Below are 15,713 nucleotides of genomic sequence, written 5' to 3' on the forward strand. Positions count from 1 at the left end.
ATATATATTTATATATACACACACACACACACACACACACACACACAAACCCCTTTAAGTTAAAGTAAATTCTTGTTTCTTTTGGTAATATTTTTTGTAAAGGAATAGAACATCCAGAACATCCCGGAGGAGATTTTATTAGAATTTTATCTTTTATCATTTACTGTTATAGATTTGTTCCTTTTGCGAGCCTTATTTCTGAGCAAAAGGCGACAGTCCCTGTTATCTGATGTCCTGACTGTAGAAAGCAAATTGTTTATCGCCAGCCGTAGTTATTCCTTGAAGCTCATTACAAAACATATCAAATCTTCTCCGTCAAATCTTCTTTTTCCTTTTGCAGACATGTCATCTTTGCACCCAGCAGCCACAATAAATATGCAGGAGAATCGTTCCCCGGGATTTACGACGCTCTCTTTGACATCGAGAACAAGGCGGACCAGCAGAAGGCTTGGGAGGAAGTGAAAAGACAAATCGCCATTGCCACGTTTACTGTGCAGGCTGCTGCAGAGACCTTAAAAGACGTTTAATAAAGTGTCAGCTTCCCGTTACATTTCGCTGTCTGGCGGTATAGACCAAAATAAACGCACGGTACAGACTTAGAATATGAAACAGCAGATCCAAAGGTATACAGGCCTGTATATTACACGCCATGGTCTTCGGCAGTGCTATAAGCTCAATCGTGAAACAGACTGTCAGAGGGTTGGAGTGACTTTGGAGACACTTAAGGGCACAAATATTTCTGGGTCACTGGTATACACTGGTAAGGGTTTTAGAATGTATTTCAACGACTCCAGGAAATGTAAAAATCAAGCTTTGCAGTGGGGCTACCACAGGGTTAAGTGATCATTTTGGTCCAGGGGCTATAATAGAGAAGATACAGTAAACTTTCAGTTATCCGGTATTCAACCAACCAGAACTCTCATCTAACCAGAAAAAAAAAATCCCCTGTGTACTCACTGTTCTGCCGATCTGCGGCATGTATTATCCTGGAAATGATCGTGTCTCTATTTGTCTTAATTTGCTTTTGATTACTGCATTTCAATATTAATATGAAGTCAATACAGAGTTTATGTTATGGTATAGTATAGTATGGGGTATGGCATTAGTTAGAACTATTTGTAATAGTAACTCTCAAGCAACCAGAAACAACATTATCCAGAATCTACCAATCCTTGTGGATGCCGGATAACGGGGAGTTTACGGTGCTCACACCTAGTGCTTAGTCCTGCAGTGGTGACCACTCACCTCTTTCCCGCTCTGTCGGTGGAATGTCCGTCGGCATCCTCATGTCTACTGGCCCTGTATTAGCCGTGATGACATCACTGGATCCCTGGAAGAGAAGAGGCTCTGGGGACTGGTCTAGCCGCCAGCTAAGTTTGAGGATCAGGTGAGTATATTTGCCTTATTTTAGCACCTAGACTAAAACAAGTACTTAACCCCCGCAGTATGGGGTAGCTCCACTGCAAGGTTTAATTTTTACATTTCCTGGAGTTCATCTTTAAAACTAAACTCAGGTTAAGAAAGAAAAAAAAAACCCACAATTGTTTTAGTTATGAGTTTAATAAAAGTCATTATAGTAGATTGGTATTATCAAACAAAATACGTTTCCTTTTCCTTTTGGTGCATCTCAGTGTTGCAGATCCTCTTTGCGGCCACTTCCTGTCTGCATGCACTCCAGCCATATACAAAATGTGTCTTAGCATAATATGTTTTCTATTCATTTCATATAAATAATTCATCATAAAGGAAGAGCAGAAGAGAGAATACAGAAAACATCAGGTTTGTCATACAGAGTAATACATGAGTACAGTAAGCATTGCACTTTACAAATACAGGTTATGTGTGAGAGGAATGCAAAGTTACGGATCACAGTCATCCACTAGAGGTCTCACAATAAACACCAAAGTGTCCTGTATGGATGAACATGGTAAAAGAACATCGGGTACCCAGAGTGATGAACCAACGAGCCCCATGACTTCCCAGATGTGCACACAATAGAGGTGTGTGTATATACAGGTGAAACTCGAATAATTAGAATATCGTGCAAAAGTAATTGCAGTAAGTGCTGCAAAAGGGGCCCAAACCAAGTACTGAGTACATATGCATGCTTGTACTTTTCAGAGGTCCGATATTGTTCTATGTACAATCCTTGTTTTATTGATTGCATGTAATATTCTCATTTTCTGAGATTGTGGATTTGGGGTTCTTGGGGTTTTCATGAGCTGTAAGCCATAATCATCACAATGATGACAAATCACGGCTTGAACTATCTTGCTTTGCATGTAATGAGTCTATCTCATATATTAGTTTCACCTTTTAAGTTGCATTAGTGAAATAAATGAACTTTGCACGATATTCGAATTATTCGAGTTTCACCTGTATATGTGTATATATATGTATATATATACAGGGCTGGAAAAATCCACTCGTCTGTGACGAGAGGACGGCGGAGCCTGACGAGCAGCTTCCCGGCCGTTGTAATTACACGGCCGGCCGGGAGCTTTACATTCAAGCGATCGAGCGTCTCTAGACACCCGATCGCTTATATTACCAGAAGCTGTCACTGTCGTTGCCGGTCCCGAGATCCGCTGTGCCCGAATCGGCCGGAACCGGCACGGGTCTGAGACAGGAGATCAAAGGAAGATCAGTACACGACCTCCCTTTGATCTACTCTCCGATCCCGGAATGCAGGAAGTAATGTATATTACATCACTTCATGCATTCAGTGTCACTTTCCATCTACAGAAGCTGATGAAGCAGCTACTCTGGGGGTCCTCAGGTGACATTAGGGGTCTTGGAGACCCCTGATGTCTTCATAAAGAGGACCCGTCATGTAAATTGGCTATCACATAGGGGGCTTCTTAGTCCCCCCCCATGTGATAGCAATAAAGTTGTGTAAAAAAAAAAAAGTTATACAAAAATTAAAGAATCATAAAAAAAAAATAAAGAAGCATTAAAAACATTTAAAAAGTCCCCGCCCCCCACATACACATGCAGATATGCGTCGGGTGCGCCTACGTGTGAAAACAACGATTGTGCCGCACATGTTACATATCACCGCGAACGTCGGACCGAGAGCAATATTTTAGAGCCATTAATCACTGATAACACTAAACTGATGAGCGGTAAAAGCTTTTTAAGCGTCGCCTATGGCCAATTTTCAGCGTGGTCGTTTCTTGCGATTATGTGGGCACAAGCAATTTTAAGGCTTGACATGTTTGATGTCTATTTACCCGACGTGACCCCGTCTTTTATATTTTACCAAAAATATGGGTAAGAATAGATGTTTTATAACATTGACTAACATTTAAATTTGTTTGATGATCTGAAACATTAAAGTGTGACAAACGTGCAAAACAATGAAAAATCAAGAAGGGGGCCAACACTTTTTCACACAACTGTACATACATACACACACATATAGTTTGGATTCCATTTTTGTGTGTGCATATACCAGGGATGCACTGATACCGATACTCGCCCAAATGCTCCTCATGCCTAGCCCGATACCAGAGTATCAGGAAGCCGGGCGGCAAGTCATTATCCGCCCCCAGCTTCCTGATTGGCCATGGAGCTTGCTTTCTGGCCAATCAGGAAGCCGGGCGGCATGTAATGACTCGCCGCCCCGCTTCCTGATTGGTTGGGAAGCTGGCCAATCAGGAAGCTGGGCGGTGCATCATTACATACAGAGGGCCGGCCTTAGGGATCAATAAAAATCAAAAAGCCGCATTGGTGCCATACCAGTCATCACAGAGTCCAGAAAAAGTTTTAATCAATCAGTAGAAAGAGAAAGCCAGTGCGTTTCAAGGGATAAGACACTTCGGCTTCAACAGGAGTTATGTAATATGGAACCTTAACAATGACTAGATTCAATAGGATACTGTTGATATTTATATACTGTATACGGAATCAGGATTTAGGTAATATTAGCATATATGATCTCCTGATATTTCATGCTTCCGCCCGGGCAAAAAAAAGTCACATACTGTAATATTTTGTTGGGCAGCCTTTAGCTTTGATCACGGCACGCATTTGCTGTGACATCATTTCAATAAAGTTATACAATGACACATTTATTTCCATCCAGAATTGCATTCATTTTTCCACCAAGATCTTGTAGTGATGATGGGAGAGTCGGAGCACTGGGTAAAGTCTTCTCCAGCACATCCCAAAGATTCTCAATGGGGTTAAGGTCTAGACTATGTGGTGGCAAATCCATGTGTGACAATGATGTCTCATTCCCCCTGAACCACTCTTACAATCTGAGCCCGATGAATCCTGGCAATGTCATCTTGGAATATGCCCAATGTGTCATCAGGTAAGAAATAATTAATTGGTGGAAAAACCTGATCATTCAGTATATTCAGGTAGCCAGCTGACCTTATTTCGTTGGCACATAACGTTGCTGAACCTAGACCTATTATCCAATGGAAGTCTCTCACCTATTTCCTTAGCTAAATCCAGGGGCAGTGTATAAATACACTATATTGCCAAAAGTATCAGGTCGTCTGCCTTTACACGCACATGAACTTTAATGGCATCCCAGTCCTAGTCCGTAGGGTTCAATATTGAGTTGGCTCTGCCCTTTGCCGCTATAACAGCTTCAACTCTTCTGGGAAGGCATCCACAAGGTTTAGGAGTGCGTCTATGGGAATGTTGGACCATTTGTGAGGTCAGGTACTGATGTTGGAGGAGGAGGCCGGGCTCACAGTCTCCACTCTAATTCATCCCAAAGGTGTTCTATCGGGTTGAGGTCAGGACTCTGTGCAGGCCAGTCAAGTTCCTCCACCCCAAACTCGCTCATCCATGTCTTTATGGACCTTGCTTTGTGCACTGGTGCTCAGTCATGTTGGAATAGGAAGGGGCCATCCCCAAACTGTTCCCACAAAGTTGGGAGCATGAAATTGTCCAAAATGTCTTGGTATGCTGATGCCTTAAGAGTTCCCTTCACTGGAACTAAGGGGCCAAGCCCAACCCCTGAAAAACAACACCACACCACACACGTGCTTTACACCACGGCATCCCACGAATTGCATTGCACTTGGTGATGTAAGGCTTGGATGGAGCTGCTCGGCCATGGAAACCCATTCCATGAAGTTCTCTACGCACTGTTGTTGTGCCAATCTGAAGGCCACACGAAGTTTGGAGGTCTGTAGCTATTGACTCAGCAGACAGTTGGCAACTTCTGCGCACTGTGCGCTTCAGCATGCGCTGACCCTGCTCTGTCATTTTACATGGCTTACCACTTCATGGCTGAGTTGCTGTTCCCAGTTACTTCCACTTTGTTATAATACCAGTAACAGGTGACCGTGGAATATTTAGTAGCAAGGACATTTCAGGGAACACCTGAATCCAATGATTTGGAGGGGTGTCCCAATACTTATGGCAATATAGTGAATATCCAGTCCAGCCAGTCCTGAGGTTACATATTACAAAAGCCCTGATGAAGCAGCGATGTCTAACGAGTTGGCTTTCTTTTTCTACTAATTGTTTATTTAAAAACCTTATCCGGACTCTATGATCTGCCCATCAATAAAAATCTGACATAGATCCTACCTCTTCCCCACAATAGTCTTCAATCTTATAACTTTTACCTGGGTTACAAAATACCAATTGACACCAAAGAAGCGGCGACTGGTCTATTTTTAGCCTGCGTGTTATAATATATCGAGGTCAATAAAATATCCGTGCTTCTAAAAACCATAACAGGCAAAATAAAACAGACAAGTGCCAAAACACTCTGTTTTATAACATATAGTAAGCCGAGCCTTGGTTCAAAGCAAATGTGCATATAAATAGGTGAGGAGAGGCTTGTCATAAATGAAATGAGTGACATTTCATGAACACAGAAGTGAGAGGAACATGCTTTGTATGGTTCTGGGTTTTATGCAGATTTATAATCCCGACCCTGGAGACACTAATCTATTTTAAACATTGGGCAAACATCTATTCATTGCATGTAAGGCTCCGAATAAAGCTTCTCAGTGGGAGGAAATGGAACTGCTTGGGAACTATTGAATGGAAATGGTATTTTAGGTGAAGTGAGGAGAGATGAAATATTCATATAAAGTAGTTTTTTCTGTCTTTTAGCTGTATTTAAAGTGTACCTGTTGTGAACAGACTTCAGTGCCGAGAGATCTGGGGAGTGCCAAAAACCAATGAGAATTTTTGTGTGTATCCATTCTCCCAAGCTATGGCCTATGTCTGTTTTCCAGGCCAAACTCTTTTTTTTTTTTATGTTTACTATCTCTTTATTTCCATTTATAAACATAAATATCTTCATTACATTTCAGATTTCATTATTTCACGTTTCTCTCCTTACACTGCTCTTGTAAAACATAGTGGAGAAGAATATTAAAATAACCGGCTAATTTGCATCTCCATTTCTTTTTTTATTTCCTCAATATTATAATCTTCATCCAACTCGTTCTCATCAAAGTTCCCTTTCCAGACACATTCTCTCCTCCACCCCATCAGTTCAACCTCACCCCCCCTTACCCACAAAAAAAAAATACTAAAACAACACAAAACAAAAAAAACCTCGTTCACACCAGTGCATTCCGGCTCGATTCTGGCCAGAACGCACTGCATCGCAATGCACCCGTTAGCCTATTCCCTATATTAAATACAGTTTCCCAAAGGGGTCTAATCAAATCACAGGCCCACCATATATGTAGCATATTCTTTTCCACATCTCCAACATCCTTTAGGTATCTGTTGGTTCCATCTGTGTAACACTGTCGGGCATCTGTACCACCTAGTTGTAATTTTAAAATTCCGTTCTTTTATTTGGCTTGAATTGAACGTTTTAAAAGGTTAGATCAAAATCTCCAGGCCAAACTCTTATCACATAATCTATGAAAATGAACCCCTATCCCGAACATTTAAAGCAGAACTCCATTAAAAAAAGATCAATAGCCTTGCATGTTAAAAAGGACTCACTTCCTCTTCTGCACTGCCCCTGGCCGACTCACCACCCTTTGGGTTCAGCAGCCATACCTTTCCAGGCTGAATGACAGCCAGCATTTATCAACCCATTGCTTGCGAGCCCAGGCTGTCACAGACACACCCACTGGGGTGTGTCACCACATTGACCCGGGCTTACGGTCCAGTACTACAAACAGCGGGGCTGACCCCCACCGCTGCATGGAGAGGAAGACCCTCCTTACACGGCTGGCTAGAAGACTGCTAATTCAAGGCATTTATAAGGGGTATTTTTAACAAAGTGGGAGGGCACTATGCAGGGGAGGTGGGGTTTACTTTTTTGTTTTTATCAGCTGGAAAGCTGCTTCAACTCTTAACCCTTTACCTGCCAGAGCAGGGGGGTCCCCAACCAAGTTATTCTCTCTGGAAGGGATACCTAGGCCATAACAATGGCGGAATAGAATTAGAAATATTTTAGCAGTAGCAGAGGCCCCATGTGATTTGCCTGGAGTTTAGATTTCATCTAACCTGACAAAGTTAACCCCGTAAGTGCTAATCTAACGCATCAAATTAATCCTTAACACTGATGATATCAGGAGAGGAGAGGCTTGACAGTGCTGTGACGAATAGTCGCTATCCCAGCACCATTTTGAAACAACGGCTGGGACTCAAGTGCTCCTGTGAGCTACGTATGATAGAAACAGTAAATGCAATGTAATGATCCATTGTTACGCAGGATTACCCAATGTCACACTTTGTAGACTATCTACAAGTGTCATTATGCACAGGTGCTACTGCAAGAGGGGGAGAGAAGCTGAACGCAGGGGACATGCCATAGAAACCGTCACTTTTTAGGAAGTAGGGATGCACCGATATCAATACTAGTATCACTATAGGTGCCGAGATACCGAGTTTTTGTGCGAGTACTTTCCCAAATACTCCCGATATCGGAAATTCCGGTAATCAGGAAGCCGGGCATCAAGTCACTACCCACTCCTTGGCTTCCTAATTGGCCGGGAAGCTGGATCCATGCTCCCTCGTCATCAGGGAGCATGGAGTTGGCTTCCCGGCCAATCAGGAATTGGGGTGTGTGTAATGACTTACCCCCCGCCTTCCTGATTGGCCAGAAAGCAGGCTCTACGGCTAAACAGGAAGCCGGACGGCGAGTCATTACACGTCTCCCGGCTTTCTTTATTGGGACTTCCTGTATCGGCGAGTACTGAACAAAAATCCAAAAAAACTCGTACTCGATACCAAAACAAAAAAATGGTGTTGGTGCATCCCTATTAGGAAGTATCCCCGAGGTTGAAAATCCTCAAGAGGTGTATTAATGCCTCCCCAAACAGTAGGCTGCATGCAGGGGGTGGAGGCATTTATTAAAGGAGTAAAGGACTACCTCCAAGGCATGTCCCAAGTTGGGAGCCCATATAGTTTAGGGACCACAATTTAAAGAGGTTTGTGCCGCCCCAATGGGGCATAGAAGTTTATTTAGATGAGAATTTATATGGTGCGTTTTCCCTAAATCATTTTCCTATGGACGTTTAATATTTAGTTCACATGCTGCCATCTAGTGACACTTTGTGGTAATGCACTTGTTTTTCATGTTCCTTTCTCTAATATCTACCACACATTTCCTGTGTGTAATGCTCCACCCTTCTTGTTGGTCAGTACTTCCTGTGTCATGGATGCAGCTACTGGACACATGTATTCCACATAGTATGCCACTAAAGCATCATCTTTTGACCGCATAATACTGAGACCATTCATCGCTGTTATCTGATGTACAGAATAAAGCAACTCTTGTGGCTGAAAAGGTATTGGTGAGTTCAGCTATCTGACAATGATTGTCCTCATTGATTGTATCCGCTTATACAGGCCAGGCATAGAGGTCTCAGCAAGGGATAAGTCAGTAACACAACAATCGTAGTCAGAATAAGGTTCTTTGACAAGGGAAGGTGTTTTCAACAAAATAAAACAAATACCAAATTTTCTTTTTAGTTTTGATTACCTAGAATGTATTTGGGAATATTTGTATTGCACAAACCCAGAGCTTTGCCATTTATCATCTACAAAGAGAATGTTGACCAATGGTAGACACCCCAACCTCTGAAATATCTGTTTTGCCAGACTTACCATTTAAGTCAGTGGTATTAATTCGCGGCCCCCCTAACCAAGCAGTACACAGGTACACCCTGGGCACTTAGTTACTAACATCCTCCCAGCCCACTATTTTATTAAAGTGTGCCTCGCAAAAATAAAACCAAAAACAGCCTGTATAACAATAATACTCGCCAGTTCTGTCTTTAGGGACTACAATCTTTGCTCTGTTGTAGAGACAACTGCAATAGAAATGTTCACCATCTGACACTTCTGGTGCTAATCAGCTGAAACCATGTGGGAAAGAAACTGATTTTTAAGAAGGAGGTACTATGTAACTTCCTTGTTTCTCCCACTGGAGATGAATACGTGTATTTCAGATACCAGCAGACACCAAAGGATAATACGTTATATGGAACGTATTATCCTTTGGTGTCAGCTGATTGTATAATGTGCTCTCATTCATATATGCTAAACACATCTGCATACCTGAAGATTTAGAATTGTATGTCATGCTTTTATGTTTTTTTTTTTTATACCAGTTAGTGATATGATGTTTATGTCCAAAACTGATATTTTATCTAATAAACTCTTTTTGTAATTGGAATACTTGTCCCAATCCTCTGTTAACCCTTTTTAAACCAGCCACTCTTGTTAGTTGGTTATCTTTTTGGTATATAGGGTTCATTTTGGTTACGGATCTGGTTGCCAAAAATGAGATAAAGGGTAATTTAAATGGTTCGGATCTCCAGGCACAAAAATGCGGTTTAACTGCATATAATATTAAAAAGACATTAAATAAAGAAATAACTATGCAGATATTGCTAACTAAGGCTTGTATCCCCCTAGTGGGGAAAATAGATGAGCACATGTCCAGACTCCAGACCAGAACACTGTATAGTGTGGCACCGCTATATCTAATTCTGCATACCTTGCTTTATATTATAAAAAAAATGTAATAATAATATAAAGCCAGTTATACAGAATTGGATATAGCTGTGCCACACTATACAGTGATCTGGAGTCTGGACATGTGCTCATCTATTTTCCCCACTAGGTGGATACAAGCCTTAGTTAGCAATGGCATGCTCTAACTATTTCATTTCATTATTCAATGTCCTTTTTTATATTACAAAATGTATAATATAAAAAAAAGACATTGAATAATGAAATTAAAATTTAGATCATGCTATTGCTAACTAAGGCTTGTATCCCCCTAGTGGGGAAAATAGATGAGCACATGTCCAGACTCCAGAACACAGTGTATAGTGTGGCACAGATATATCCAATTCTGTATAACTGGCTTTATATTATTATTACATTTGTTTATAATATAAAGCCAGGTATGCAGAATTGGATATAGCTGTTTCACACTATACAATGTTCTGGTCTGGAGTTTGGACATGTGCTCATCTATTTTCCCCACTAGGGGGATACAAGCCTAAGTTAGCAATATCTACATAGTTATTTCTTTATAAATATTTATATGTAGTTAAACAGCTATTTTGTGCCCAGCCCCCATGCAGTGCTGCAGTACTAACCTGCTGTGTCGTCTTCTCCATCTGCTTCAGCCACTCTGTGTCACAGCCTAGTCATCTGCTCCATTCTGACCTCTTCTCCCGCTGATTGGCCCATTGGATGATGACAGGCTTCCTCACCAGTCAAGTAGTTTCACCACTTATGGAGGGCCGGAGTTTGGCAACCCCTGATTTAGATAATGCCATCGGAGCATCCCTAAATTTTTATTTTTTTTATATATATTAGCGACAGTTGCTTTAACTTAAAACTTTAAGTATGAAAGAACTCTTTGTATTGTGCATAAGAATCAGTGTCTACATTTTTAGTGGTTCTAGGTACAGTAGTAAAGACAAATATGATCTTTTAGGCACCTCATAGATTAGGCCGAATTTATTAAATTAAATGTTGTTAATCCAGGAAAGTGCAAGTGGAAGGAGGGACCCTGCCTAAAACATTTTTTTTTAGCTACCACTTGTATTCAGCAATCCCTCCAGCGCTGGTTCCGGTCACTGATCCATCGCAGACTCCTCGGGTCCCACGGTGTCTGAAGTGCACGTTCTCAGTTGCGTGTATTCACCACATGTGTCTCTTCTCTTCTCCCCGCCTAAGATCTCTACTGCGCATGCACCCGCCCCATCTCGAGCGGCCGTGCAGGTTGAAATTTCAGATCTTCAGACGGGAGTGTGCGTGGAGACGCAGGCATGTTTTCACCTTTTTGGTAACTTTTTTATTTTTTTAATGTTTTTGCATATATCTAGTGCTGGCTAGAATTAGACATATGCAAAAAAAAAACAAAAACCCCAAAAAGGTTTAATTCTACTTTAAAGACAACTGCGTCTGCCATACAAACTGTCAGACTTGGGCTCACTAGTCTGATCTTTATTGGGAATGTACAGCGATTTTATACATATTTATTGTCAGCAGTAACGATTACAATCAGTAATCTTTTAGATAAATAGAAAACTCAGAATAGGAACATTTGATGTTTACTAGACAATCAGGCGGATCGACAACATCTCATGATAGCAAATTTTCTGCAGCTCTTTACTTCAGTGCTGTAAATACAGTAAAAGGATCCCCGGTGGCTCAAAGCACACAGTTCAAGATGTCAGGGGATGGACATCCCCGCCTCAAATTCATACAGCTTTTGATGATCAATTTGAGAGCCACAGTTAACAAGCGAGCCGCTACAGCTAGGCCTCTTATGACTAAGAGTGCACTGAACCTGCATTAAAAAGGAGAACTATGGCGTTTGGGCTTTTCCCCATAGTTCTCCTTAGGGTAACAGGAGGACACAAACTAGCGTCCTCCCGTCACCCTAAGCTCAGCATACCGCGAGCTACAGCTCGCGGTATACTGAGACGCCACAGTATACTGCGAGCGATATACTGAGACGCCGCAGCTGCGTGATCCCCAGCTGCGGATCCCGACGATTATGTCTGGATCCGCCCAGCTGCGTGAGTGACAGCTGGCTCTGCCTATCTCCCCCGTCCCCTCCCCCATCTGTTCCACCAGTCAGCGCTGGAGGATCGGGGAGGAGGGGATCCAGCCTCTCCCCTGTCACGGCAGAGAGCTGTGACAGGATCGGGAGGTGAGCAAACGCCGGTATGTGTTCGCTCACTTCCCGATCTACTGAGCCGACCTGTGACAGTCTCATTGTCACAGGTCGGCTAGAACTACGAGGTGAGTAAAAAGCACTCGCCTCATAGTTCTCCTTTAAATGTTTCTTCATCAAATAAAGATTTTATACACATCATGAGGACATTAAGCCATATAAAAAGATCAGTTCATATACAGTCAGAAACACTTTAAAAATTGACATAAACCCATGAAGGCTATGGCCAGCCCAAATGTGGCATCCTCCAACTAAATTACTGGACAGAAAATGGAGAGGCAAAAAACCAGACTACACGGATAGCTAAAATGGTTCATGAAAAAGTTTTAATAACAGTCCTGGACAAATGTGAAAAAGTTCAGGAGATTCTCAGAAAAGACAAATCAAACTCTAAGGAAAAAACTCAAAATTTTGCAACACATAAGAAGAAGCTGCTGAGCACATCAGTGTTTTGTTTTTAGACACAGTGACAGAACAGCTCAAGATCCAAATCAGATATTGTCCAGATAGAACTTGTTCTAGACAAGGACAGAAGCTGCTAGTGTGGCCCTCAACATGGAAAATATGGCCAAAAGTGTGGACACCTGACCAATCACCCCAAATGAATAATGTCCGGTGTTTCCCATGAAGGGTATGGTTAATACCATACAGACCTTTTAGACCTTGTGGTAACAGTTTGGTGAGGGATCTTTTCTGTTCCAGCATGACGTGCCCCATGCAAAACGTCATCTCTATAACGACATGGTTTGATGAGTTTGATGTGGAGCAACTTATGTGGATTACACAGAGTCCTGACCTCAACCCTACTGAACCTTGGAGATTAATTGGAACGCCGATTGTCAGCCAAGTCTTCTGGTCCAAAATCCAGTACCTGACCTCACAAATGCTCTTTTGGCTGAATAGGCACAAATTCCCACAGGCTCTAAAATCTTGTGGAAACCCTTCCCAGAACACTGGAGGCCGGTATAACTAAGCTGACGGGTGTCACCTCCATAATAATGCCCATGGTTTAGGAATGGGATATTCAACAAGCTCACATAGGTGAGAGGTTAGCTATCCACAAACATTTAGCCAAAGGCCAAGCTGACGCACCATAAATCAATGTTGGTGGCATCTCCAAACTAGAAGTGCTGGACTTCAGAGGGACATATGAAGCTTATATGCAAACATCAAGTAGACATTCGCTAATAACTAAAAATGCTGATGATCTTTGACTATAGTTTTCCTACAGGGTAAAGATGATCTAGTCTGAAGCAGTATTTCCAGCACACACATGACTTCCTGTCCAGTAATTCAATAGTAGGAAACTACCAACGGTCACTTTGTTATCTAACTTGGCAGCTCACATAGAAGAAGCAGCTTTGCAAAGTTTCAGATGATGTCAGATATCCCCATTTCTGTACAGACACGAGGAACAGTTCAATACGACGTGATTTATCTAACTTGTCTAAGGTACAGTGGCCTTACAGGCATTGCAGCTCTGCCCATGGCAACAAATCAAATTACACATTGTTCAGAGTTTGCACAAAGAGAGCCAAGCAGGTGGCATGGATTGGTCATGACCGACCTCAGCTCCACTTCTGATTGCAACAATGAGAAACGTAGGTTTACAGAATTTAATTTCAAAATACCATCATTAAACATAATTTGTTAGTAAACGGGCAACAAAGTAAAACATTACCGGCAAATAGGATATTTACAAAAGATTTAAATATACAATATAGTATGTGACAATGTGAAAATACAAAATTAACACGTTCTATAAGGCTTAGAGCAATAACATTGACAGCAATGCTTTAATAGTATTTTATTAAATATTGCATTGAGACCGTTATTAGTGCACCAGTGCTGGATGGGGCCAATATTCCAAGGCATGATGTTCTAGGACTGGTGACATTGTAGTGGCATGGGGGAATGTGTGCCACAAGATGTCACTCTTTTCTAAGTCCAGATAATGGTCCCCCCTGGGTATGAATGACAGATTGAGTTTTCAAGAAAATCCTATTTGTTTCTGGACCCTAGCTCCCTCTCCCTACACTTTGATGTTAAAAGTTAGTCCTCAACTGGCCGGCCGGCTCCCTCCGTTCAGGGGCGTGGCAGTGCATTGAAGTCAATGGCACCGCAGCCACGCCCCCCACCCGCAGCACAATTGTTCCGGTCCAATGCGTTCTGCAAAAATACTGCAAGTATTATTTTTGCAGATCGCACTGGACCGGAACGCAGGCACTAATGTGCCTCCTGCGTTCCGGGTACAGGAGGGGGCCTGGCTGCGGTTCCATTGACTTCAATGCACCACCTTGCCCCCTCCCGCCCCTTAACGCAGGGAGCTGGCCGGCTTGCGTTCCAGCGGCCGAACGCAATGGAACAGGGTGTGGTGTAAACCGGCCCTAAAAGAGAATATAGAACCGGATTTTAATCAGGAGGTGACCCTGCATTCCAATCTGGAATTGCAGATCTTGAACCTGCTAAAACTCCTGAACTAAGTGAGCCCTCCACTACAACACAGAGAGGAACAGATGATGGATTTCACTTACAAGTCCCTTTAAAGAAGGGGAGTAAAAAGTGACTAACAAAAAACCCCAATATTGCATTATTAATGTAAAATTAAACTCAGCCCATTGCTCAGTTTTGGTAGATAAGAGCGGAGTTCAATCTAATTCTTGGTATTTATTTTTTGGTTACATACCCTCAATGCAGGCAACCAGTGACAGACTGAACTTGGCTTTTCAGCCAAGCTAAATGTATCATTGTCCTGAACTCTCCTATATTCCTATAGATGACCCACTAGAGGGCACATGTTACAGTACTCCCTGACTTTGCTCATTCTTGTGGATTCTACATCGAAATATAAAGAGAATTCAGACTGGTAACAGCAGCTTAAAGCTCATCTCCAGGATAGCATTATCTTTATAGTCAAGTGACCAACAAAGCACTATTGGAGAAGACTGGTGTTGTACATGTGCAATAAGCTAGAGGCGTGCTTTGTTGCTGTGGGACTACCAAGACCCATGTGACAATGCGCACTGCTAGCTGGTGGGAGTGGCAAAGGGTGGTGTTTGCAGTGGGTGGGTTGTGTAGTTCAGGATTCTGCAATTATTAACACCCACCCATTGGTATGTTCATGACAGCCAGGCTGGGGAGGAAGTGACTAAGTGACGGCAAAGGGTCATCGGGCCTGGAAGTGACAGGCCAGCACAGATTCCATGGCAGGCTCTGAGACTGCCAGGGAGAATATGGATGGCATATGCAGAGCAGCATATTTACAAAAAGATACACAAAATTTGTGAGACTGTGGTCTTTAAAATGCCCGTCAAAGCTGGAGATGGAGGAAGGGTGCTCCCCCGGGTCCCAGCATGGTACTAAACTCTGCCCCCTCCCCAACAAAACTGAGAAGCTCTATTAAGGAGTAGGTCCTCAATAAAAAGAGAAGACACTGCCTTGGTGAAGATCACAGATGAACGGAATGCTTTTGTATTGCCGTCGAAACATATACAGAGGAGACGTAACTAGACGTGCACCGAGTAAGGATAAATATAGTAAAGCTGTATTTTGAACACAA

The 15,713-nt window shown here is 42.4% G+C and overlaps 2 protein-coding genes across 2 annotated transcripts in view; one reads left to right on the forward strand and one right to left on the reverse strand.

The window, feature by feature from the left end:
- The window catches only part of LOC108801609 (putative N-acetylated-alpha-linked acidic dipeptidase), a gene marked incomplete at its 5' end in the record, with an annotated part of 2,118 nt that extends 1,448 nt beyond the window's left edge, over positions 1-670 (forward strand). The window contains one exon of the mRNA XM_018573501.1: positions 341-670. Coding sequence (XP_018429003.1) covers positions 341-527 — 187 coding nt within the window. The remainder of the gene's footprint in view (positions 1-340) is intronic.
- Positions 671-3,812: 3,142 nt separating this feature from the next.
- The window catches only part of CHORDC1 (cysteine and histidine rich domain containing 1), a 31,965-nt gene continuing 20,064 nt past the window's right edge, over positions 3,813-15,713 (reverse strand). Inside the window, exons 12-13 of the mRNA XM_018573502.1 lie at positions 6,532-6,540; positions 3,813-3,824 (exon numbers count right to left, since the gene is read on the reverse strand). The gene's annotated coding sequence lies outside the window, so the exon portion shown is untranslated. The remainder of the gene's footprint in view (positions 3,825-6,531; positions 6,541-15,713) is intronic.

The sequence above is a fragment of the Nanorana parkeri genome, unplaced genomic scaffold (assembly GCF_000935625.1).
Source record: "Nanorana parkeri isolate BGI_ZX_2015 unplaced genomic scaffold, ASM93562v1 scaffold2403, whole genome shotgun sequence".
In the NCBI taxonomy this organism is placed as follows: Eukaryota; Metazoa; Chordata; class Amphibia; order Anura; family Dicroglossidae; genus Nanorana; species Nanorana parkeri.